Below are 27,929 nucleotides of genomic sequence, written 5' to 3' on the forward strand. Positions count from 1 at the left end.
TGACCCCCATAAATGGCCGACGTGTTAGTCGACGAAGTAAAAGGAAAACCACGCAATTTCGAGGCATGTTTGTGTGGATCATTGTATTCTACTTTTACAACATCTTTCTACCCATATGCATTTAAAAAAAAACGGTTACAAACGCTTTTCAAAGACCAACTCGACCGATCCAAGGCAACGTGTTCCTTTAAAGGCAGTGGACACTATTGGTAATTACTCAAAATAATCACCATCATCAAACCTTTCTTGGTTACGAGTAACGGGGAGAGGTTGATAGTATAAAACATTGTGAGAAACAGCTCCCTCTGAAGTGACTTCGTTTTCGAGAAAGAAGTAGTTTTCCACGAATTTGATTTCGAGACCTCAAGTTTAGAATTTGAGGTCTCGAAATCAAGCATCAGAACGCACACAACTTCGTGTGACAAGGGTGTTTTTTCTTTCATTAATATTTCGCAACTTCGACGACCAATTGAGCTCAAATTTTCACAGGTTTGTTATTTTATGCATATGTTGAGATACACCAACTGTGAAGACTAGTCTTTGACAATTACCAATAGTGTCCACTGGCTTTAGAGCATACAGTAGCTGATATAAATATTATTTTGTCAAAATACCTAGCCTCGGTAATACGTACCATTTGAACTCCTCATTCGTTTGAATTCCCATGTACACCATGATTGGTTTTGTGCCAAAGCAACAGTACACATCTAATCAAGAATCCTGCTCTAATCAAGAATCATAGGATTCGAACTGCCTCTAGCTACCGGGCAATCTCGGTGGTCTAGTTGGTATGACACTGCTCTAGAATTGCAAAGGTCGTGGGTTCGAATCCCACCCGAGTAAAAATGCCTGTGATTTTTTTCACAGGACTCGGGAAAGTACTGAGTATACAGTGCTACACACATCGGTGTATATGGGTAAAAACCAAAAATTAATAATCCTGCTCTTGTATTGAACCAGTGAACCATACAATTATTAACATATCAATGATTTCAGTCGATCCCATCCATGAACATAGTTGCATGCCTTCCAAAAAGTTTTTTTTCAAATGCCCCAAACACAAGTAATGCTGTTGTGAAAATGGAAAAATCACTGTTGAATAGTACCTACCCGGTAGTAACTATTGTTACTTTTAAACCAAAGTGAGAAGAGTTTTGAAAGTATTTTTGGGTAGTACTTTGAAAATAAAGTAACGTACCATTTGAAAATAATTATAACAAGTCACATTTAGATTGTTTTTGTTATTAACCTGAGCACCAAATAACAATATTTTCTGTATTAAAACAAAAATAAACAATACTTATTTCATTAATTTTATACAGCTGTTGCCATGATTTGAGTAATACAATTAAGTCCAATACCTCAATTTTTCGTTAATAATACATGATGCGCTTGTTGAATATTACAATTTCAAGATTTTTAAAAACATTATTTCACTTTGCATAATTGTAATAACCAGTCACAAAGAATAGAAGGCTTTTACAATGACAAGAAAAAACAAAACAAGTTCACCATCTACAGGCCTTTTTGAAGTACCCATTGCGCAACTGTTGAATGAGGTGCATGCTAGTCAATGGACCCTTCCCATGAAATGTGCTAATAACATTTACGCATGCCTACAGACCCTATTGGTTGGTAAACACCATAGAGTTCTGCACTAAGCAGACGCGCAATCGTAGGCTTGGGCATCTTCAATTCGAAGCCTAGCCGGTAGAGCAGAAAGCACTACCTCCCCAATTTTATGTAGCAAGTGTCACGACCGGGATCTGAACCCACACCCTGCTGATCAAACACCAGTGCTTGAATCCTGAGCTCTTAACCGCTCGGCTATGACACCTCATTTTACACCTACAGCGCACGTACCAAGTATTTTGTGATTTATAAGGTCTGTGTACCGTTACTACCGTCACATTGGCAGTCTTTCCAATTGTACGGTAGCTTTCAGTAACTACACTTAAACCCCCTACAAAGTGATTGACACCAGGGTCCAATTTCATAGAGCCTCTTAACGTTAAGCAATTTTTTGTGCTTACTGTAGCTGAAAAATGTGCTTAGGTGTTTAAGCATATTTAACAGGTTAGCAAGAAAACTAACCGGCCATTCTGTGCGATCACATTGGATTTGTATGGTTACACCATTGTTTCGTGCAGTAAGCGCCAGAAGGTTAGCACGCCTTTTCTTGAGCTTATTTTTCTTGCCTTAATCTAAGTTAAAAACCCATTTGTTTACTTCACCTATGTAATTCATTCTTGCTCTGTTTGTGCATTTTTTTTTTCATTTTTTTTTTCACAATTTTTTTGTATTCCTTGTAATGCGCAGTAGAGTATATTTACATAGGTAACTGCACAAAATAAATGTTCATTATGTTATTATTATGGTAAGCAGAGCTCTAACATGGAAAATGCGCAGTAAGCACAAAAATCGGCTGTTAAGCAGCTCTATGAAATTGGCCCTACTCTAGATTTACTACTACATGAAGACGGCAGCGGGCACACATGTACTGTGTAAATCCAATATTCTTGAAAATAATGAAGTAATGAACATGCTCAGACATTAACAGAAATACCCGAAAAAAAATGACAAACCACAGAGTCTGCTGCCACCTAGTGTCAGAAGGTCTCCCAGGGAGTCTAGTTTTCTTTTAAATCTTTAGACATGATCATAACATGTTGAGATAAAGTTTTTAGTTGTATTAAGAAATGAACACACTGTCACATGCATCCTTAAAAAATACTTTTCATAAGTTACATGTATTTTTAGTTAAAATTACTCTGTTTAGTAATATTTCATCTGTGTAAAATGTTCATCAGTAACAGATTTGACGTCAGCCATAGGTCTTCCATTTACCCTCAGTGAGGGTGCTCTTTGAGCTTTTAAGATCTCTAAGGAAACATCCTTGATAAATTTACATAGGCTGTATATTATTATCTTAAAATAAGTTCTCGTTTGATATTTTAGTCTTTAAGGTTTTATATGTTATTCATTTCTGAGTACAGTTCAGTGGAATTTTGTCTTCTCAAATAAAAAAATCCGCCACATACGTAAACAGGGTGGATCTATATACACAAAATTAGACTGTCTGACTTGGTGGCCATGACATTGGCTAAAGTTGGCCGCATTACGTAGATAGAAACATGTACATGCATGACTTGTATGATTTCGATAGTTCAAAAAGGAAGGAGACTGCAGTGACAACAATATGACATGATTTTGATGGCGACAGGGCCAATAAGTTTAACAATGACAATGCTGATGGCTTATAACTGTGGTATAATGCTGATTAGTCTCAAGTGATATTTGGATCTGCGGTCACAAATGACACTTACTATTATCATCAATGACAATGACATTGTTCATGACAATAAGAATGCTGACAAGGACAACAATGACAATTGGGACAATAAGTATGACAAAAACACTCGCAAGATAGAACAAAAGCTGTTCAGTTTCAAAAACCAAATTCACCGTTAAACCCCAAAGTCATACACTTTTGATGATGCGTTCAAACAAACTGAGAGGGTCGGAGTCGACATTGAGGGTCAACCAGCTGTGGTCAAGGACTGCTCTAAAGAGGTCACCAACTGTCCACTGTCTGGACTCGGTCTCGTTAATCACCCGTTGTAGCTATGCAAAGAAAGACAAGGGTATTGTTAGTTGTGATGGCTAGCTCAGTCTGGTGCCATGTGAATAAAAGGTCTGGGGTGGATTTCTAAGGGATAGGACCAGTCCTAAGTCATAAGTTAGGATGAGTTTTTTACTGGTGGTCCTAACTTAGGACCAGTCCTATCTCTTAGCATTGCTTAGGACTAGTCCTAAGTTAGGACTACCTTTGTGAAATCCACCCCTGATCATCAGTAAGCAGCCCGCTGTAATTCTTTCAAGGGTCTTGATACACCCTTTGTAGATCAAGTTTTTTTGCCATGACATGAATCCCAAACTCACTGTAAATGAAGATGTATGTATTACAATTTTCCTGTAGAAGTTTCAGCTTCATTATTAGTCATCACATTTTTGGAGTAAGTTTTTCAGGAGATTTGTGTAAATCTGTTGTACATGCTAAAATAGTTTTTGTCTCATCGAGACGACCATTATTATCATGAAATTGTTTTACTCATATCTCAAAAACTACAGCACCTCAGCAAGTATTATTTGAAGGGAATCTTTCTACCTACATTATCTTTAAAGCCATTGAGCACTTTTGGTAAACTGTTGTGCCAAAGACCCACACTTCGTGCATCACAACTTATTTATAAAATAACAAACCTGTGAAAATTTAGGCTCAATCGTTCATCAGAGTCGGGAGAAAATAACGGGAAAACACACCCTTGTTTCGCCGTGTCATGACATGTGTTTACTACAGTCCGTAATTCTCGATGTCGAGAATTGATAATTGTTTTAATGTTTTCTCAAAAAGTAAAGCATACATGGAATAATATTTCAAGAAAAGTCTTTTACTGTTACCTTCTGTAAACCCTGTAAGTTATTTGTAAATCTGTAAACTTTTTTCTTTTTTTTCTGTTCCGAAAGTGTATAATGGCTTTAAATCGTGTAATGTTCAATGTAAATCTGGGGACATTGCGTTTGTGTCATACAAAAAGTACACAAACCCTTCCAAGTCCTTGATCAATACAAAATGGTAACTCTTACCCTGGAGATGCGCTCGTCACCAAACGTGTAATAGATCAATCGTGGGGAACCAGCCTGGGAAGCAGCCATCCACTGTATTAAAGATTTGAGTTGAGGGTCGCCACCAAAGGCACCACAACCCCAGTTACCGGTGGAGATTGGCCTGTGACCAGTTGGGGATACTATGGATGATAGAGAGAGAAGAGATTATTATGAAAAACTTCCAAACAAAAGCATTATTTAAGGCCAGGATAAATTAACTCAGAAATGTTTTGAAAAAACTGCTTTCTTGCAATAAATTTAACTTTGTAGCAATCTTTGTAGTTTCTGTGCTTTGTATAATTGCGCCCTGTCACTGTCGAGGTTTATTTTACTTTTGTGGTCCCTGACGACCCACATTTGTTTTTTGCTGATTTTTGGCTGTTCAATTTGTTTGATTGAAATGTGTATTTATTGTCGTTTTGGCTCTTTTAAGATGTTTTAAGATGTTTAGATTCTTGGTGTTTCTGTTCTATTAATGTTTGTATCTGCCAGCTCAAGAAGTTTCTGTTGCATTTTGATAAATCCTCTCACCTTCTTCCTTGTCTATTGCTCCTCTCTCCTTAAGTACTTTAGAGAGACACTGCTTGGCCTGGTCTAAGATAGATTCAGCTGTAGCCGAAGCAAACTCATCCAGGGTTAAAATTCTACTCTGATGTGAAGCCACACCTCTTTGATCTGAGGGAGTACCATGCCCTTCTTCGGGATGGATGGGAGCCATTCTGTACCCCCCTTGGGTAGTTGGAAGATGCAGATGCTCCTCTCTATAGACTTTGAGAGCAGCCTCTATGATAGAGTTTGCCAGGTTGGTTGCCATGCAGATTAGATCCTGCTCTGAAGGTCGACGAGGCGTACGTCCTTGGATTAAAGCAAGCTCTTCATACTCTGACTGTTCGCAAGTCTTTTCAGTTGGTTGGCGAGATGGTTTGGATTCAGGTTCGGGCTCGGGATCATCAGTGTGTTCAGCTTCTGACCATGGCTTTCCAAAGAGCCGAACGAAGACGTCAGATATGACTTCGTTCGACTGCTTCTCGGCGAGAGAATCAATTAAATTAACCTGAATCAATTCACCATCAAGGACTTGTGACTGACTGCTACGGCGTTGCAGTTCTATAGTGAAGTCGGCAAAGTCTTCCTTTTGTTTCTTGGCAGCTTTTTCCTCTGCCTCTGCCATGCGCTTGATCTCCTGCGCAAAGAAAGCAAGGTTTTCTTCCGTCCGGCTTGGTCGTTTCCCCATTGGGTCTATATTAGCGATCTTGAGGAGATCCTCAGTGAAGCAGTCCATGCTGGACCTGTTGGAGCTATTTGGTATAGAGCTCCGGGCACTTGATCTCCGGGAGCTGTTACTACTTGTTGTCTGAGCACTGCCTCCAAGCAGCCTTACTGATTCCGGTAACGTCCTGGCGACAAGTTGTTCGGCACACTCCCGAATGCGAGCCTCTCGAGATTGGCTACTCTCTGTCCCAGATGAATCATTTGAGAGCCTCTTGTCTCCATCATACTGGGGCTCCTTGATTGCTGGCTGTTCCGAAATGGTCACCAAAGACTTCTCAAGTGACTGTGGTGTTTGCAGGCAGGCTTCAAGTGATGTTGGTGATGTTGGGGAAGGTGGGGGTGTACCAGGATCTGAAGTGGTTTGATTCCCTCCTGCAATCGGCCCCCTTCCCTGTAGGGACTCTTGAAATATCTGTCCGATGAACTTCTCAGCAAAGCTGTCTGCAGTACTGGCACTTGGAATCGCTCCATGATGTTGATCATTCAGCCGTTCACTTTGAAGTGTATTTCCATTTCTAATATCTTCCTCGGTGAGCGAGAAGTAGCTTCTAGCTCCAGTCCTGCCTTTATCACTTCCATCTTTTGCTTGGACAGCAGGGCGAGAGATTTCACCAATAAGTTCCCCAGTGTCCTTGAGAGATGGCTCAGTCATTTCATGGATCATGTTATTTAGCTCCTCAAAGGCCGAAGCTATGATATCCTGGGCAAGGGTATCCACACTGAAATTGGCAACTTTCACATGAACATACTCGGAGCAAGAGCTGCTGCTCAGATCACAGCTTGTAAGATTCTCAAAGGATCCCGAAGGATCTCTCGACGGGAATGTCGCTGAATGAACTTCACTTAGATCCTCCAGGGAATCCCCCGAGCTGGTCGTATGAATACCAGAGGAAATGTTAAAATGCTTCCGCAAAGATCCCAGAGCATCTTGTAAGATGTCATTGGCCATGATATCGGCTGAGAAAGGTTGATTTGGGTGCCTTTGTCTGAACAAAATATCGCCTTCACCATTGAGTTTGACGAAGCTGTCCGATGATGGACAGGATGTGGATGAAATCAAACTGAAGTCCCCCAGAGAGCCCTTGCTGCTACGAGAATCCCTTCCAGGAGACGAGGGTGTTACTTGGGAGTCATTTTTGAAAGGTGAAGCCCCTCCTCTGTCTCCATCCTCAACATCATTTGGTGCCATATCGGTGGTTTGTAACGTTGCACCAAATTCATTTCCATTCTCCCTATGAATATCACAAACCTCTCGTTTGTTAGGGCGATCCTGCATGTCTGTATGACTAATTGTTGCCTTATCTATGCTTAATAAAGTACCAATACTCTCTGCACCTGTCATTATAGGTCTGCCCTGTCCACTTGAATACACAGTTGTGGTGTTATTATTAACTGCCTCTTCTCTACTATGCAGAGTAGCACCAAAATTGTTGCTGGTCCACACGAGTGGCTTGCTGGTACTTTTATGTTCACCTTCAATCACTCCAACGGCGTCTTGTATGGCACAGCTTACAAGACTTCTAGCCTGACTCTGCAAATGACTCTGATCTTCTGAAGGCTCCCCGCTCCCTGACTCCACTCTTGAGCCGTCAGCCAGAATCACCTCTGAGACTGAAAGACCATTTTCTTGCATTGCTCGGGGCTCATCTTGTTTTAGGAGCAATCCAGGCTGGGATTCCCTCAGGGCCTTATCGACAAGTCCCCCAGCGAAGTCTTCCAGCGGACCTGTCGACAACCCCGACACAACATTCTGCATTGGTTCATTTTCATCACGCGGTGTCGATGCGTTGGACATGGTGAGTACAGTGCTTAGAGAGTTGTGGCTAGACTCGTCTCGGGAGAGGTTGAGAGATGGGAAGGAACCGGTGGCATCCTTGATGGCGATGTCTGTAATAGCACGACTGAGGGAGCCACTGTAACCGTGAAGGTTGGAGTTGCATGAAGACTTTCCTGGAAAGAGAAGGAAAAAGAAAGAAAATTAACTCATGCTAATAATGACTAAGACTTCTTCAAAGAATATTTGGTTGAATTTATAAAATGAAAACATCAAGAATGGCAACATAGTCTTGCCAGTAGGCTGCTATAGTCTTTAAAAACACAATTTAAAAAAAAGAGATATCGCCCGACTCACAAGGCCGGTTGGCCACTTCAAGGTGAGGGCTACATTTAACTGATTCTTATTTTTATTCTTATTCTTTATTTGGCCAATAAACAAATACAAATACAAGCAGACAGTATGTCAAATAGATAATTATAAGTACATGTTCAAAAGTAAATACAAAGCAAGAAAAACAATAAGGGCACAGGAAATTATAAAACAACCCTAATGTGATGGCCAGGATCAACAAAAGTATAATTAAACACTGTAGCTCGAAAGCCTGTTAATCCAGTCACATAGGGAAGCAAACACACTATATAAAATACTCTCTTTGGAAAATAATAATAAAAAGAAATAAATATTAATATAAATAATCTGTTTACACAAAGTACAAATTAAAATAACAAAACCAAAACCAGAAATTAGACAAGCAAATAGCAAATAAATAAATAAACAAATAAATAGTTAATTAAAACAAATAAATAAAAAGTATTAACAAATGAATGAATAAATAATTAGAAAAGTACATGTAAAAAAGAGATAAAGCAACAAATAATTCAATGAAGGGATTGAGCTTTAAGGCAAAACAGCTTATCTCTGCTTTTTTCAATTGTTATTTTTTGAGCTCGGCTGTTTTGCCATTTTTTAGGCGAACACACAATTTTTAAAACCAGAATTGTACCACCCACTAAATACATCAGACTAAATAAAATACTCACTGCTTTCATTGTCTCCAGAAGAGGCTGTATCAAAAGTCCCATCTGTCGAGATCAGTGATTGGTCGAGTGCATCCTGGTAGCTACCACTGTCTGCCTCACCATGTCCAACCGAAAGGGTTCTTCTTTCTGACTTCGGGTAGCAGAATCCAGTGAAGGCCTTGTTCAGTTCTCGTAGGATGTGCTCGGTCTTGAATTGGTTTTGGAGATATCCGGACCACGGCATGGCATCAATTGCAATCAGTGTGTTTGCAAAATTACCTGTAATGTCCTTCTGTAACAGACAAAAAGGAAACTTTTCGTAAGTTAACCCCTCTACATATGTACATCTTAGTAACGATATCCAGTGATATTTATTTGGTTTGCGGTAATACCATGTGTCTACTTGCTGGATACTGTACATTATGTTGTCATGAGAACTTATCTTGCTTTATATTTTACTATCAGGGGGTTGATTTTTTTCGAAATTCGAGAGACTTCGCAGTTCTTAAAAGAGCTACCTGGGCGGAATGTAGGAAATCGGCCAAGACTACTCGAGGGGACTTCTCATTATTAACTTCACTGCTACAGAGTGAGTTATTCCTTGGTCCCAATGTTTTGACTAGCTTGCTCAAGTCAGCGCCAGGATCAAGACAATCAAACGGTTCCAGTGAATTTGTTGTGAATTCCTTTAAGAGTGAATAAAGCTTTCTTTGTGCACAAAAGACGCACGCTTTTGTTTCCTTCTTCTTTTGAAAACTGCTGAGGCGTAGCGACAAATGCTCGTCTACTTCACCGTCAGCTCTGGCCAGAGAAGGTTCTTGAATATTAAGACAGTTTTCTTCACTAATATTTTCTTTAGCCAATGTAGCAGGTTTTGACTTGGCTTGGTGGTGTTTGCCCCTTACAGGGCAGAACCTGCTCATTGGTTAAAGTTGTAAGTAATAGGTATTAATATTAATTGTTAAGTACCCCGCCTAGGCAGTTGCAGGCATTTTCCCATAATTTTAGGCCTCGGCATTTGCAGGCCAATCTAATTTAAATTGTTGGTAATGCTATAAAATTATCCAACTCTTACAACAAAAAATTGACCAACAACCTACACTGTAAAACCATATAACTAAACTGTTTGTCTCTTGCAGCACAGCTATGCACAGAACTGTAAATTCATATTCACTTACTCAATCAGAAGGATGATGTGAACATCTCGTACTGACCTTTCCTGTGTCTCTAAAATCCCCACAAAACTTCAGCGTGCTGCTGTAGCCACTGCATTCTGAAAACTGTTCAAATCCTGTGATGACAATAGCTTCATTGTCATGTAAGCTCTCCATGAATGATAGGCAACCCAGCAACTCTGGGCACGTGCAGAAGCGTATTTCCTCCTGGATGCGTCCAGCGCCTAGGGTGCCCCGACCGATGAACTGGTTGGCGAAGTCAACCTGAGGATTGGAGGATTCGTTCTAAGTGATTTTAATTGTATTCTTGGGACCAGCAGCTGATTTCATGAAACGCTATGATTAATTCTATCTTTAGTTAGGACGAAACTCATCCTAACTTAGGATTGGTTCATTTCGTCCTATGTCTATGGGCACGGAACTAAGCTTGTCACAAGTCCTTAGATTAATCCTAAGTTAGTAAAAGTTTTGTGAAATTGAGGGCTGGCAGCTGGGCCCAATTTCATGGCTTTGCTTACAGCCAAAATCTGGGTCTATCTTGTCCTGCCATCCAGCCTTTTTTCTATTTGTCTCTTCTTTTCTTTTCCAGAGCCTTGCATCCTCTAGTAAAAGGCATTTTAGAAATTTCCCGATAATTTTGTTATTGTACTGGAACTAGCAAACATGCATGTGTAAGTTTGAGATTACACAGACGGTTTTTGTCAGTTGAAAATCTCCAAAGGGTTTAAAATTTTAAGTAAATTATGTGGTAAGATTCAATATCAAACGTAAAATTTGAAGAAAAAAAATAAAAAATGAAAAAATGGATTTGGATTAGTGAGTACATTACTTATGAATACCTGTAAAGCATGGCTGCCTGCATGTTCTATCCTGCCTATATGCCTAATGGTGAGAGGGCACAAGTCTGCTTTGCTGTCCAGCCACCCCTCCAGTGAAATGGTTTCATCCTCATGCAAAACCTGCAACAAATTAACAAACATTCATTCAAGGGAAGGTCGTAGGTCATTGGCCCTTATGCGCATGAGTCATTAATTTTATTAGTTTGCGAATCTCCTGTGACAAAGATTTCTGTTGGAATTTCCACATCATAAAATATTGTTTCAAGGTTCTTTTTTAAAGCTTGTGGTTGGGTTGTCGTAGTAGTTTTTTTTTCCTTGCCTTACACACACATTGTAGGACCCAATTTAAGATCATGCACATGGCACTATAGGGCAGTCAGATTGGTCCAAGAATGTGATAGGCTGTTTAAAAGAAACCTGAACTGAGCTCAAAGCATGAAAGCTTGAGAGAACGCGAAAGCTTGTGAGCGCGAAGCCTGCTTTCATACATTTATCTTTTGAGTTTAAAAACCCCATTCTGCAGTCTGGGGCATTCTTTGGCTCTTTGGCTTTATCTTCATGTTTTTATATATTTTATCTAAATGAAAAAAGAAGAAAAAAAAAAAAAAAAACACGACAGTTCCAGTTAAAAATGGTGAAATCACATCCCTGGGTTTGTGTAGGTATCTTTTTTCACCTTCCAACTCTAGGTCCCCGGTTCAAATTACATCGAGGGCACTATGTGGATTGGGTTTTCAGACCCTAACTGATCGCGTGGTTTCTCAATAATGTGGATTTGGTTTTTAGTCCCTACCATTGTGTCAGTTTCCCTGGAATAATGCTCTGGGGTTTTCTTTCCACATCTATAAAACTGAAACTTCCTTCCTTGACTTCTTTTCATGGGGCTCTTGGCTAGTATAGTGATTAAGTACGCTTTTCTGCGAGTCCTTGGCTTCACAACCAGAATAACTGAAATTGAAGTTACCTGTCTGATGTATGAAATCTGCCCGCTGAAGTTTTCCATGTCTACCCCCGCCAGTCTGTCAAAGTAGTTCAGGAAACAGCGTAGCTTAGCAGCCTGAGAATTTCTGGTGGAAGAACTGAAGAAGGAACAGGAAAAAAATGAGCAAATCAATGTAACTGGATATTGACAAATCAGTTTTAACTTGTCCTAGCTGTAGATGTAACGACAAACATACAGTTGTTGAGTACCTGCAAACCCCAGCCTCCCATCACTTCGAGCCACTTCCATCTTAAACTACCCACCTCTAGCCCAGCCCCCTCAACCTAAGCACAATCCCCTTCACCTCAAGCCCATCCAGAACCTCAACCTCAAGCCAAACCTCCACCTCAAGCCCAACTCCCTCACCTCAAACCATTCTCTCTCCTCACAAGCACTACCCGAGCCTCATGTCGAACCCCTTCACCTCAATCCCCCCCCTCACCTTAAGCCATCCTCTCTCCTCAATCCTAACCCAAAGGCTCAACCCGAAACCTCAACCCAACCCCCTCACCTCCAAGCCAAACCCCGCATCCCTGACCTAAACACACAAATCCCTACACTAACACCCAGCCCCAACCGTCAAGTCCAACCACAAACCACACCTTAAGCCCAAACCTCACACCAAACCCCCAAACCTCAACCAAACCCCCTCAACTCCAAGCCAAACCCCGCGTCCCTGACCTCAACACACAAATTCTTGAGGAATAAAGCCAAGCCAACCCTGTCTCCTCAAACCATCCTCTCTCCTCAAGCCCGACCCTAAATCTCACAGCCTCAACCCAACCCCCTCACCTCCAAGCCAAACTCATCCAGTCCCTGACCCAAACACACAAATCCCTGCACTAACACCCAACCCCAAACCTCAAGTCCAACCCAATACCAAAACCTTAACCCCAAACCCAAACCTTAACCCCATACCTCAAGCCAAACCCACTCACTTCCAACCAAACTCATTCAGTCCCTGACACAAACACACAAATCCCTACACTTACACCCAACCCCAAACCTGAAGTCCAAACCAAATCCAAAACCTCAACCTCAAACCCAAACCTTAACCCCAAACCTCAACCCGCTCACTTCCAACCAAACTCATCCAGTCCCCGACCCAAACACACAAATCTCTACACTAACACCCAACCCCAAACCTGAAGTCCAACCCAAATCCAAAACCTCAACCTCAAACCCAAACCTCAACCCGCTCACTTTCAACCAAACTCATCCAGTCCACGACCCAAACACACAAATCTCTACACTAACACCCAACCGTCAACTTGAGGAATCAAGCCTAGCCAGACGTCACCATTACCAAGGAAACCAGTCCATTAAATTTAATGAATAAATCAAAACAAATTTCCTCTCTATATAAAAATATAATTAAATATTCAAGGTTTTTTTGTTGGATTAATGACAATAATTTTTGTTGTAATCCCTTGTTGCTAAAAAGACCCGCTGTTCTTTCTGTAGAATCAATAGGTAATTACATCCACAAAGTACAGGTGTATGCTGCTACATGTCCAGCATGAAAGCAACTGCAGCTACTGAGTTTTCCATTGGGGGGGGGGGGCTTACTTTTCTTACACCGTACGTTTCTTTCATAATTTAGGTTATTTTCAATTGGATTGTGTGTAGGCAAACAACTCACAGCTTAAACCAACATAGCCTTTTTACATATGTAGGCCTTTTTTACAAAAGCTACACATGTACAACTAATAGCAGCAGCCAGTAGCCACAGACAGTAGCTACATCCATTAGCTACAACCAATAGCAACAGCAAGTAGCCACAACAAATAGCCACATTCAGAAGCTACACGTATCCATTAGCTACAACCATTAGCCACAGCCAACTACATGTAGCGTAACATCCATTAGCTAGTTAACAACAGCCATATCCTCACAGATGACACACGCAGGTATCATTGTACATGTAAATGTGCTTACATACATGTATAGATCTTTGAGTAGTATGTAATTTGTCAGTACTTTTTATCTAATGTTTTAAATACTTCTTGTTGTAATGTGCGGTTGATATTTTTTGTTGAAATCGTGCAATATAAATCTCTAGTTAATTATTCTATCCTGGTTTGGGGGTTGCAATTCAAACAGACTGTCATCCTCCAAGTACAGAATGTACGGATGTACTACATACCAAATAAGGAACTGAAAGAACTCATCAAAATTAACCCCGTTCATGGTGACACTCTGCTGCTTGGGGAACGTGCAGAGGAACGCATTGGCAATCATCGTAGCAATAAACCGCCTGTCAAGACTCTGAAGCGATTCTGCAAAATATAATTGAAACAGAGGGAAAGTGTTAGAGAGTATATTATGGTTTGTGAATCAGAGCAGAGTCAAGATTTTTGAATCAAACAAAATGGAGGGAAAGATGTGAGATCGAGCATTTTTTGGTTTGTGCATCAATAAAAAGAAATCAGAGCAGAGTTGAGGTTTCCGAATCGATTTTGAAAAATCAGACAAAATAGAGGACAAAATGTGAGAGCATATTTTGGTTTGTGAATCAATAACCAGAAATCAAGGACAGACGAGGTTTCTGAACTGATTCTGAAAATGTAGAAATAAAAAAGAGGAAAAGAGGTCGGAGAACATTCTATGAATTGTTTTAATCAATGATTAGAAATCAGGGCAGAGTCAAGGTTACATGTAGAACTGATTCTGCAAATATAGAAATGAAATAGACAAGAGAAGGTGAGAGATCATTTTATTTGAAGGTGTGTTGTCAGTCAATAATCAGAAATCAGAGCAGAACTGATTTTGCAACTGTAGAAATGAACCACAGCAAAGAGGTTAGGAAACATTTATGGTTTGTTTCGATCAACAATAAGAAATCAGGGCATAGTCAAGGTTGAAGAAAAACTCTATTATATTATGTCTAATATTATGGAAAATGGTACACAATGTCCTAGCAATGGCAAAACAAACAGGATTTTCAACTAGCCTTCTGGTCTGTACAAAACCTTGGGTCTTGTCTCTTTCAACCCGAATTTCGCACAATTACATCCTTATCCATGAAAGGGCACTTTCCTGATCAACATGATGTGATTGGAAAAAAAAACTCTTAAATAATAATTATGGTTGATAGTATAAAATACTTCCAGAGAAACAGCTTCCTCTGCACTTAACATAGTTTTGAGAAAGAGGTAATTTCCCACTCAAATATTAAAAGACTGTCCTGAAGCCTTTAGAATATAAAAGCACACAAGTTAATTGTGGGTGTTTTTTCTTTCATTATCCGCAAAGATAGTCAAAATGTTCACAGATTTGTTATTTTATGCATACATGTATATGTACATGTAGGGATACACCAAGTGAGAATACTGATCTTTGACAATATAACCTAACGTGTCCAGTGCCTTTAATAGACCCAGCCTAATGGAATATTTGCCAGGGATCCTTATTTTTCCAATGTGGAGTGCTTACGAAGAGCGGGTGTAAAAACAGAAGTCCATATCGTCCCGCATCACATCCCACAGAATGAGAGTAAGAAGATGGTCCATGACATTATCAAGTACATGTTGTCCTTAGATGGCTCATCTTCATAATTCCTTATTTATATTCTAGAATACATGAAAGACAGGCTACAAGAACCTTGCATCTATAACGATTCACCAACAAACACAATTGCAAAAATCATAAACAGATGGCTGGTTTATTAAAATGGGACAATGATGTTTTCATGTGTTCTGGCTAGGACGTTATTCTGGTAAAAAAGAAAAGAAAAAAAAAGTTATTCTGGTAATTATGAAATGACCAGGACACCATTATTTTGGTCATTATGAAGTGACCAAGAGACTGCTATTTTGGTCATTCTGAAATAAAAAAAGAGACCATTAATCTGGTCATGTTGATGTGTTGAAGAGACCATCATTTTGATAAATTTGAAGTGAAAAAGATACCGTTATTTGCTGTTCTGGGAATTTGTTGAAGTGATGAAGAGAGACAAAGAGACCTGTATTCTGGTCAAGTGAGGAACATATTGTATTCTGCCTTCATGCATTAATCATTTCTCAGATTCAAATGTGTTGGGGCAAAAAGTTATCCATAATGTACTTCAAAGGGAATCCTCTCTCAAAATAGTTTTAAAAACGACATGTATCAACAGCTTCTGCACATGTACATGTACTCACCAAGTAAGCTTTTATGGACATTAATTTTTTGAAGTAACTCGTATACATGTACGACCCTATGGTAATGCAAGTTTAAGAAACTCTGTAAATGTATGTCAGTTCACACACACATGAACACTCATGTGTGTATTGTGTAAAAAAAAAAAAATTCAATTAATTCTGCTACACGCTGCTGTAAAGTTCTCATTCATACAACACTATCCCGGGGCCTGGCCTTTGACTTCGGAACAACAAATTCAAACATCATCAATCATGCTTAAAATAAATGCAGGCAGAATTTAATAGAGTCAAGTTCCTGTCCACTATGAAACAAAATCAAAACCGAGTTGAGTATTAAATAAACAATGAGGAGCAAGGACAAGATAAAAGTAGACTCAAAATAGTCCCTGCTGTTCGTTGACATGAAAATGATCTAAAATCAGGAATAAAAATTTGGTCCTTGGAAAACAGTAGGAACATTTTAATGAGTACATGTACAAGGGCTAACCTAACCTACATGTACAACACAAGTTGTGTAGGATCTACATGCATGTACATGTAATATACTTTTCAGGCGTAATTTTTTTTTTTAATCTGCTTTTTTCCAAGGGCAAAAAAAAAAAGTTGAAAGAAAATCATGCCCGCAAAATATAATAAAATATAAGATTATGTGATTTTCTCGTTACAATCCCTATAATCAGAGGCCAACATGTATATATCCGGCCCCGACAATTTATTTTGACAATCAAATTTCTCCAATCTCCCTCCAGCCCTAACATCTAAACATTTATTCCTCGTCCTGAGCCATCTATCTCGAGACTTTAATTTATGGATTTAATATGTCATGATATTACCCGTCTCCTGCAGGGAGGATATTGCTACGGCAGATTGAATTTCGATGGACAGACCTTATCTTGTATTCCTCTTGATTAAGGCGAGAGATTGAAATGCGGCCGTGATCCATTTTCTGTTATGATGTTAGGGTAACGCAATAATCTCTGCTGTTAACTGATAAATAAGACTGCACTGAGATGTTACAGCTGTCTCTCTTTAAAGGGCAAGCGTATAGTATTTGCTTAGCAAATGAGTAGTATTTCTGCTTGGCGAACCCGAGTTGTGTCTTATTTCATACTAGAGCTCTGCTTAAAGGCACAGTATACTTTTTTTTCCTAACCACTCAATAATTCTTTATGAATACAAATAGTTAAACTAACCTGTGAAAATTTCAATCCAAAAGGTGGTCATCATTTTTGAGATATTGGCAAAAATCTGTAACAGTTACGTCCTTCCAGGAAGAATAATCTGGAACTAGAATACACAGTTTGAGAAACGTTCCACGTTCATGCAGAAACGTTTCTCAGAATCATATGTATTTGAGTCCCTTTCTCTAAAACCAGAAGGGAACCATTCCTCAAAATGTTGTACATTTTCAACAGCTGCAGTGCCTCTTACTACATGTAAGTAAGTTTTTGTGGTCATTCTTTTTTGAGTAATTACCAAAGGTATGTATCATGTTTTCTTAAAGGACAAAAAGTGACTGAGCACAGACCAATTTTGCTAAGCAAGCAAGTTACCAGCCAGAAACGCCATGTCATTGTCACATGTACCACTAATGACTGGTTTCCTGCAAATTCTTGCTTAGCAGATATATTGATCAGCAGCTACATGTACATACAGGATATTAGTGCCACAACCTTCATTTTGAATGAGAGTTAATATTGCAATCGCAACAGACTTTCCATATTCTTTGCTTAACCTCGTCTCAGCAGTGCCAAAAAGCATTCCCTAAAATTAACCGTGGATTTTCAAAAATCTAGGAGACAGTTCATGTTAATTGTTAATTCACCTGACATACATTTTATATTAACAAGAAAAGAAGGTCAGGAATAAAAACGATGCTCTATAATTTTTGTATGAGGCGGAGGAGACGGCTAACCAGTTAAAATGTTCACATGGCCTTTAACGTACACACGTCTCAATCAATCAAAAATTTCAACTTCAAATAATTTTGAGATGTGCGTATGTGTGTCTACCTACACCGTCCTCGCTGTGTTTACACGTTTAGTTTCAGTGGAATTTCACTGGTCAGCGAGGGGACCCCGAATCAATGGAGTTTTGTTCTGCTCGACTGGACTGTAGAAACAGTTTGGCTTTTCTAAATTCTACACAGTGCCCTTCAACACTATCTGTTTGTTGCTCTAGTGTTGGCTGTTTTTATTTTAGCAGAGTGTACACTCGGAATGTTTATAGAAACGAAAATTGACACTGACAATCAATTTTGATTATTTTAATTTTATTTTTTTAACTGGCATGTGTTTTTAAAGGAATATTTCGTATTTGTTATGTGGATGTAGTAATAAATAAAAAATTAAGTTTTTGGTTGAGATGTGAAGTTTGAGAATGAGATGGAAGATTGAGTTTCAACAAAAATGTAACAAATATAAATATTTAGCCTTCAAGGAAGACTCTGCTATGGACTAATTGTCAGGCCATTAACTATTTTTTTGCAAACATCAATTACGTTAAAGAAAAAGACATTTTGTAGTTTCTAGCGGAAAACATACTTGTTTTAAAGTAAATTATCCCATATCTCAAGTTTTGCGTCTTTCAAACCTAAAGGTACAAGGAGATTAGTGAAAAATTCTCAAAAAATGAAGGTTTTCATGTAGACACTTGTATATAAAAGTGACTTTAAACTTCTACACTACAATGTTAACAAGAAAACACCCCCCCCCCCCCAAAACCCATAAAAAAACCCTCATAAAAACCTTTGCAAGATTCTATGACTCAAAAGTTTTTTCAAATTTAGGTACTAAGTATGCGTAAAGTGATTTAAACTTCTACGCTACAATGTATAAAAAAAAAATAAAAGACCCCAAAAATGCAAGACAACCATATAAAAACCTTTGCAAGATTCATACAGACTCAAAAGCTTTTTTAAATCCTTCATGCAGTTTTGCACACATTGTACTAAATAACCTTTAGAACGACCTACGTTTTAAAAGCTCTTCACTCATTCTCTACATGTATCTTCATGGGAAAATATTTGACAATAACATCTCGATATGGAATGTACCTTTGGTCTTTTTAGATTATAGGGGGGCCTATCGGTGCCAGCATGTACTAATGCAACCTGAGTGCCACATAAATTGAAAAGTTGGTACAATGAACGATAACAGAAGCTTGATTGTGTACTAGCAATCCATTGGCATTATGTACATGTAATTGTAAGGATTTTACACACAAAAATACTCTGGAATGAGGAAGTTGATGTGGAATTGTATTTGAAACTGTAAAAAAAATGTTTTTCAGGGCTCGAATCTTGAGTCAGTTCCCTTGTACTTAGGTAATTACTTCAGTAAGATGAAGTATTAGGTACGTGAATGGTTTCCTTTTACTTGCAAAGCAAAATGCTCCACAAAAAAAAAATTATTTGCTACTCATTAATATACAGTGTGTGCACCAAAAACATTCAATCTAAATATTTTTCAGGAAATTTGCTGGATGAAACCATTCCCATGAAACGACGCCAAGCAGCCAAACAGCCAAAATGGTGAAATTACTGATTGCTATTTGATGTATGGCCCCCCGACCGCACATTTTAGCAGCCCGGGCGCGCGAGCTACATTAACTGGTTAAAAGGAAAACATTGTCACGTCAACAGCTGGGTCCGTAAAAGCCAATTATTATTGAACTGTTTGTTTTTCAAGACACATCAATCTTCCTTCAGTGGCAGAGCCAGCCTCAATAACGATAACGCTAACCTTGGGCACAAACAGGTATTATTCTGGAATAATTAGCGACGCTAGACTGTATCAATATAAACAAAACCTGTAGCTTTGACAGAAATGTTAAATTGCCCATCACAATGCCAAGAGGTCAATTTTAAGATGAGAGCTTAACTTGTGGGGAGTAGAAAGGTAAGGGGTGGAGTTTGGGGGGGTACAAAGGAAGAAAAACTACTGAAAACTGCTGAAAATTTACTGTATTTTCTCTAAGGTTTCATGGATGGATGCATTAATGAAGAATTGGGGGAAAACAGGAAACAGGTCAAGTGAGTACTTTTTATGTACAATTAGTCATCAAATAACCCAAAAGCACTTTCTAAACTATTTCATGGTGCTATGTAAAAGGAGTAGGTCTCATAATTCAAACACAGTGCCACATACCTTGCAGTAAAAAGATATATGTTTTAACAGCGCCTTGTGGAAGTGTTGTGGCTGAGCGGTTAAGAGCACCAAATTCTAGTGTTTCTGATCAGCAGAGTGTGGGTTCGAATCCCAAGCCGTGACACTCGTGTCCTTAAGTAAGACACTTAACCATTGCTTCGTCCTTCGGATGGGACGTAAAGCCGTTGGTCCCATGTGTTGTGTAACGCACGTAAAAGAACCCAGTGCACTTATTGAAAAGAGAAGGGGTTCGCCCCGGTGTTCCTGGCATCTTGTAAACCCTTCTAAGGTGCTAAATAATTGGGTCTCAGAATTCATCACTGCAATAACCTATCTTTCTGAAAGTTTGTACACTCGGTGCCTTGAGAACCTTGTTTGGTGGATACGTGCGCTACATGTATATAAGACTTCAATATTATTATTATTATTATTATTATTGAGTGTCACCGAGTGACGGATATGCACTCTATAAGAAGCCACTATTATTAGTACCTTCCTGATGTGATGAATACTGCACTCCTTCTCTTGGGCACCATCTCTCCATCTCCTCCGCCAACCTCGCTATCGTTGGCAGGACCCTCCTAAAGAAGACGCTCCTCTCCGTCTCCGAAGCGACATGCTCAAGAAAGTGCCCAAGCCCAACAAAAGGGTGACTCGTCTCAACAAGGGGCTCATCCGTGTGCCAATTGAACTGGCTAGGGTGAGCCGCCCGGTATACCTTCCCGAGAGCGGGCAAGAGGGCCTCTGTGTTCAGGACCTGTGAGAGATTCTTGAGGGAGGTTTTGACGTTGCTCCAGGAGGGCTGGTCAGAGGGGAGGGACACTGTGTGCTTCCTTCCCTCCAGGCTCCATGGTTCCTCGCTAGTAGACATGCTGGAAAGGAGAAGGAAACATTATTTTCAAAATTAACAATGAAATTCGTAGTATGGACAATTCTTTTAAAAAAGAGAGAACACCAAAAAGGACCTATGGTCTATACAAATAACAATTAATAGCCCGACATTTTGACCCTAGCACAGTCTTTTTTTCGAAGGCTATGGCAATATTTTCTAGCTTTCATCATGGCGCTTGTTGTACAACTGAATAAGTATGTTGAAAGTACATAATGCCAATGCCTAAGCCCAAGTGACAGGCATACCTCGAGAAAACAGTTTATAAGTGCTCCGATATTTTGATCTATTATGTGTACTTCAGCCACATATAAGTGATCCTTTCGGTTGGGGGTGTATGTTTTCTTCAGGAGTAATGGCTTAATGGAACAGAGGAAAAAATCAAGGCCTCCTGTGCCTGGGGGATCTTAATTAGTGGAGACTCGAAATAATGAGAGGAAAGTATACATTTTTAGAGAGCTTTAGAAACTGCCAATCTAATAATATTTATGACCTTTTGTTTTGGCTTGCTGTAGTAGAGCAGTGATAAATAAGCAGTGCCCTGCATCGTTCTCTCTTGGTGGTATGTTGGCCAAAATCTAGATAATTCATATTTGGTTTGCGGTAACACCATTTGGTATCTTGCCAGGTAGAGTTTGTTCTTAAAGAACTGTCTGTCTTTATTCTTCTACCGCAGAGTAGATTGTTTGGATGTTCGAGAGACTTCTCTGTTCTGAAAAGAACTGTCCTTCTTTTTAACTATTACCCGGGAGGATGGTATAGAAAATAGGCTGGGACTACTACTTGGACTATGGCTGGTCACTGAAAATTGATCAAGGCAAAACCTTGTCAGTCATGCAATCTGCAGCTTGTCAAAGAGAGCGAGAGAGAGAGAAAAATGAATGCTACATGTAGACACAGCAGACACATCAAGACTTTGAAATGTCATGACCGTGTTTTTTTAATTGACACTGGCACAGAGAAAACAAAAGCAAGGACACAATTTGCTATTCAACTGGAAAACACAAGACCGGCCGTTTGCAATGTTGTCACTTGTCCAGTGGCCTGCCCTGGGCCAGCAGCCCAGTGTACATTGTAAGGTTCGAGCACTGCTCAACCATGTGGGCAATTCCACGGTCAGTCGCATTACACTTTTCAGTGTCATTTCTCGATCGTGGTGCTTGAAGTTCTGTGTGAGACATTCTTTCCACTAAGTTTATAGACCGATTTGTATTTGACACCCAAGGCTTTGAATTGATAATATAAGAAATGTTGTGGGCTTTGTGCTCTGGATGTTATAATGTACACAAAAAGGACATGGTAAAACAAAAACACTTGTCACAATTCAAAAACCTCCTCTATCGAAAAGATTCTAACTTCTAAGTGGAAAGAAAGTTGTGACAAAACCTTGATTTGTTGGTGTCATGTCTATGTTTGCTTGGAATTGCCCATGTACAAGTAAATTTACATCAACTCCTTAGAAAAGAGCCAAACTCTGCATCTCTGTTTCATATGTATGCAGTAAAAAAAAACAATTAAAAAAACAGTGAATGGTAAAAAACACACAAAGGACAAAAAGTGATAACATTTATTTGTCATTGACCTGTGTCTACATATGATTTAGTTTTAGTTTAATTGTTGTGAATAGATTCACCTCAACTGTGACTACAGTGCTCACTTAACTAACTCTTCATCATGTCGGTTCCAGAAACATTTTTAGCTTCCTGGTCGCAGTCATGTTTTTAAAAGTCTGTGCATGACTTAGAAACAAGAATTCATTGAACCTTGTACAAAGTGATCCATTTTGGCGCAATACTTTTTTATATTCCAGATGAGAGCTTCACTTGACAGTAAAGCTTTCCTTTTTACTTTGCGAACTCACACGGTTGGCCATTTTATGGAGTCAAAAACTTGACTCCACAAAATGGCATGCCGTGTTAATTCATGGCATTAGAAAAACCATGCAATTTCGAGGCATATGATGGATAATTATATTCTACTTTTAAAACATCTTTCCAACCATGCATTTAATAATGAACGATTTCAAACGATTTTCAAAGACCAACTCGACCGATCCTTTAAGCAGCTCTATAAAAATGGGCCCAGTTATACATGTAGGAAAGCCTGAATATGTTCAGTGTATTTGGGCCTACTGGCCCCTAGTCCTTCTTACAATTTGCATTCCTTCACTTTGACACTGAATAAAAGGAATTGAGGCTGTTCAGGTTTTTTAATCAACCCTCACTAGCCAGAGATGTGAGAAATGAGAAAATCAAGTGTAAGAATCACCCCTGGTGATTTGTGCCTCCACATTCACATGATGTATACAGTACTCTCAATGCAAGTTTTAATGCACTGTATCTTGTGTGAGGCACAGTGTACATTAAAGGAACATTACAGAATTGGTTTTTGCTAACAAATAAGTTGCTGGCAGTGTAAAGCACTTTATGTAATCCACCATATACATAACCTGTAGAAGTTGGAGATCGATCGGCCATCTGGGTCACGAAAGAATATTAAAAAAACGATTACAAGTTTTGCATTGCATTTGATGGCAAAATAAAAAATTAATAAAACACTCACTGAGCGATAAACTCCAAACGCAAAGTTACATTATTTATTTCTCAACAAATATGACATTTCAGACAAAAATATTCCACCGGATGTTTTCAACTATCATCATCTTTAGACCGTGTAAGTTTAATGTAAATCTGTGATCTTCACGATTTTTGATTCTTACCAATTCTGTAACGTTCCTTTAAAGGCAGTGAACACTATTGGTAATTACTCAAAATATTTTATTAGCATAAAACCTTACTTGGTAACAAGTAATGGGGAGAGGTTGATAGTATAAAACATTGTGAGAAACGGCTCCCTCTGAAGTGAAGTAGTTTTTGAGAAAGAAGTTATTTTCCACGAATTTGATTTCGAGACCTCAGATTAGAATTTGAGGTCTCATAATCAAGCATCTGATTACACACAACTTCGTGTGACATGGGTATTTTGTCTTTCATTATTATCTAGCAACTTCGGCAACCAATTGAGCTCAAATTTCCACAGGTTTGTTATTTTATGCATGGTGTTGAGATACACCAAGTGAGAAGACTGGTCTTTGACATTTACCAATAGTGTTCAGTGTCTTTAAGTGAAATTTGTGTGACATTAACAACATTATCAAACAAATTTGTGTGACATTAACAACATTATCAAACCACTTTAAGCATTGTGGACGCCTAGATATCCACTTTGTCTAAAGTGCGCTCGCTCGTGTGAAATAAACCGACAGTAATAACAACTGACGAAGGGGGTTAAAGCTTCAATTTGCTACTAAGCCAAGTGATCTAGATAAATAATTTATTAATGGGGTGAAATCTTTAGTGCCAAACTGTCTAATGGAACATGTAGTGCTGTCTATACGGCTTGAATTTGAAAGGAAAACCTATTGAAGACCGCTTGGTTTAAAAAAAACATTGAGTGCAGATTTTTTTACAATCAACAAAAAGCAAAATAAAACTGATTTTATAAGAACAAACACTAAGAGTGTATCTTGATTTTGATGAAAACAGACTTAGTTAACATTTTACCTCGTTACCAAGTTGACTTGTGTCAAAGCATACTGGGTTCTTTTACGAGTGTGTACACAACACAAAGGGACAAGACAAGACTTACATGAAACAAGGAAAAATCTTCAAGACCAGGATTCGAACCCTCACTCTGCTGAACAGATACACCAGAGCTTCAGTGCGATGTGCCTGTGCTTTGAAATTGTTTACATGTGTAATGCACATTGCCATCATTGTGTACAGATCTGAGATGTACCTTGGACCTGTGTACACTTTGCACTGTCAACCTTTGAATGTTGCTAACTGCACAATCATTAAACACAATGATTGTTTTAAATAATTGCCATATGACCTTAGTCCAGGGTTCAGTTATCATTTCTTTAGGCCAGTAACCCCAAATGTCAGGCGCAGTCTTGTATTCTTTTTAAAAACATATGCAAGTTGAGTGCGTTTTAAAGGCAGTGGACACTATTATAAGTAGTTACTCAAAATAATTATTAGCATAAAACCTTACTTGGTAACGAGCAATGGGGAAAGGTTGATAGTATAAAACATTGTGAGAAGCGGCTCCCTTTGAAGTAATGTAGTTTTCGAGAAAGAAGTAGGCCTACTTTTCCACGAATTTGATTTAGAGACCTCAGATTTGAGTTCTCGAAATCAAGCATCTGAAAGCACATACACCTCGTGTGACAAGCGTGTTTTTTCTTTCACTATTATCTCGCAACTTTGATGACCGATTGAGCTCAAATTTTCACAAGTTTGTTATTTTATGCATACATGTATGTTGCGATACACCGAGTGAAAAGACTGGTCATTGTTCCAATACTGTCCAGTGTCTTTAAAAAATTTACATTACAAACGGATTCTTTTTACATTATAACCACATTTTTCAAAATGCTTTTTAAACAGTGTTAAATACTAACAAAGCTGTGTACATGCTGGCTTCTAACCAATAAAGTTAATGCCATTAACTTTAAAAGGAACCAAAAGTTATACCTTCCAAATACATTTTTGTTAAATGTTTTTTTTATTATTTTTTTTAAGTAAACAGCTTTGGGCTGTGCTCAGAATGTATAGAGCTTGGTGTCCCATTGGACAGTTACATCATTTACATTATACACGCCCCTTGATTAACTTTCAAATTGATGTGGGTGAAATTACTCCTCTTTCCAATGTGTCCATTGAAGCAAGTTTACCCATGCATATGATTCACTGAGGAGAGAATACTGGCATTGTAGTACCTAGGCCAGTACTCTAACCAGTTAAAAGGGCAACAGACCCCAAAATGTAAGCAGTAGATTAAATTAATGTAGAACTAGCTGGATGGAACAGGTTTTGAACAATTGGACCCTGGTCCAGCAAGCCCAACTATCATTGTGGAAAATTGTTTACACGCTCTGAACTGACTACTAACTTCTCTAACAAAATTTGATACGAAAGAGCACTTGTTGATTGTGCAGGAGAGTATGTCTTGTGCTTTGTGAAGGGTCTGTGTATGTTTTCTTGTCTACTGGACTCAATTAAATAGAGCTGCTTTAAAGGCAGTGGACACTATTGGTATTTACTCAAAATTGCACAAAAACTTTCTTGGTAATAATGGTAACGAGTTATAATGGGTAGAGGTTGATAGTATAAAACATTGTGAGAAACGGCTACCTCCTAAAGTAACGTAATTTTTGAGAAAGAAGTAATTTTCCACAAATTTAATTTTGAGACCTCGGAGGTCTCGAAATCAAGCATCTGAAAGCACACAAGTTCGTGTGACAAGGGTGTTTTTACTTTCATAATATGTAGTTATCTCGCAACTTCAACGACCAATTGAGCTCAAATTTTCACAGGTGTGTTTTTTATGCATAAATGTTGAGATACGTACACCAAGTGGGAAGACTGGGTAGGGTTAGGGTTAAGGTTTACAAGGGAAATTTGTGTAAACATGTCAGTAACGAAGGTGCGTTCAACCATGGTTCAACCGTCGACTTGTCTTGCCTTGGCCATCGGTTGAAAAGACCGATCCATTACGCCCCGCCTCCTTACCAGTTGACCAATCACAGCCGTGAAACCCGATCACCATTAGTGCAAAGATCACCAAACGGTTCAAATGGTGATCAGATTTCGCGGTTGTGATTGGTCAATGATAATTGGGCCTGGCTTCATGGATCGGTGAATTGTCTCAAAGTCAAAGTCGAGTTGTCTTGTAAACTGTCAATCTGTCTCTACTGTCGAGTTGTCTCTACTGTCGAGTTGTCCGAACCGTAGAGTTGTCCCACGGACGAGTTGTCTGACATCCAAAAACAACAAGAAAACAATATCCAACAATTGGTCCATTTTAACTTGTGCCATTCATAGTGCTGTGATAGTTGCGATAACGTAACCCTCCTCCCAATAACCACCAGGCCGGAGGGAGGACAGTTACATTATGGCAACTAATGTAAGTTAGTGCTGCATGACATTGTGAGTGTCACTGACTGAAGTGTACTGTAATGTGAGGTCGTGAAGTCTCAACCGACATGACAGACTGTCACAAGATTTTATTCACGACAACAATGTCAACTCACAACACAAGAGCCCTGCCGTCGATTTCACCAAACTTTCCCTTTAACTTAGGATTAATCTTAGGACTTCACTTAGGGACGGGTTCAGTTCCGTATCTAAATACGTAGGACGCATAGACCTTGTGCACATGGCGTCATTTCAGTACAGCGCCCCCGCTTTGAGGTCAAAAGGAGGTTGTTCATTGGCCAATCTATGTGCGTTTCGATTATTTCGTCACCGTTTGACCTTAAAGATGGTGGCTGGATGACGTCAATGCACAAGGTCTATTGAACACATCCTAAGTTAGGACAAATTTCCTGTCAAAACTCGAGTTAGGAATAATCCTAGCGTTTCATGAAATCATGTGAAATCGGCTGCAGAGCTAGGAAGGAGCCACCCCATCATCGTACACAACCTGACAACGTACAGTTGAGTGAGTTATACGAACCCAGTTTGAGTTATACAACCGGGTAACCACATTGAACAGGTAACACACAGGGGATACATCTAGAACTAGAGAGCAGAGAACTCATTATGCCAAACATATCTAGATCCATTCTTACCTTTGCTCTGTTTGTTATGACATGGATGGAGACTAGAACGTCATGTGGCAAGGGTGAATGCAGACTTCACAAGCCGGGATCTACTTCTGATCCTTGCGATCTCCACACACTGGCGATGGCGACTGACTCTAACGACCAATGACAACCTAATTGATCACCAAAAGATGAGAGAAAGCCGGCTTTCTATTCGTTCGTGTTGTGAGTTTGTGTGTGTGTGCACTATTGACATGATATATGAGGCGCCGAATGGCAAATTTACTTTCTTTTCATGCTCCTTATCATCAGGGCGGAGAGATCAAGAGAGGGCGCACTTGCAAATGCCGAAGATTTCCTCTTACAGTTTTGTCTCCTTATCATTTGACAGGGAGACCTCAGTATGTT

The 27,929-nt window shown here is 39.2% G+C and overlaps 1 protein-coding gene and 1 non-coding gene across 3 annotated transcripts; one reads left to right on the plus strand and one right to left on the minus strand.

The window, feature by feature from the left end:
• Positions 1 to 116: 116 nt before the first annotated feature.
• Positions 117 to 27,765, minus strand: LOC139945164 (uncharacterized). Of its 2 annotated transcripts, none has more exons than XM_071942447.1 (10): positions 27,549 to 27,765; positions 20,515 to 20,894; positions 13,879 to 14,011; positions 11,715 to 11,829; positions 10,751 to 10,870; positions 9,951 to 10,175; positions 8,758 to 9,028; positions 5,200 to 7,890; positions 4,648 to 4,808; positions 117 to 3,624 (listed from the first exon to the last, which is right to left on the minus strand). In XM_071942447.1, exons 2-10 carry the CDS (start codon positions 20,891 to 20,893, stop codon positions 3,481 to 3,483), a joined length of 4,239 nt encoding a protein of 1,412 aa, XP_071798548.1. In that variant the 5' UTR covers position 20,894; positions 27,549 to 27,765; the 3' UTR covers positions 117 to 3,480. The 2 variants fall into 2 exon arrangements, with proteins under 2 accessions (XP_071798548.1, XP_071798549.1); XM_071942448.1 differs by lacking the exon at positions 27,549 to 27,765 and adding an exon at positions 24,560 to 24,628.
• Trnas-aga (transfer RNA serine (anticodon AGA)) lies at positions 772 to 845 on the plus strand. Its single transcript has one exon. It is a non-coding gene; the product is annotated as a tRNA-Ser (tRNA).
• Positions 27,766 to 27,929: the final 164 nt, after the last annotated feature.

The sequence above is a fragment of the Asterias amurensis genome, chromosome 12 (genome assembly GCF_032118995.1).
Source record: "Asterias amurensis chromosome 12, ASM3211899v1".
NCBI lineage: Eukaryota > Metazoa > Echinodermata > Asteroidea > Forcipulatida > Asteriidae > Asterias > Asterias amurensis.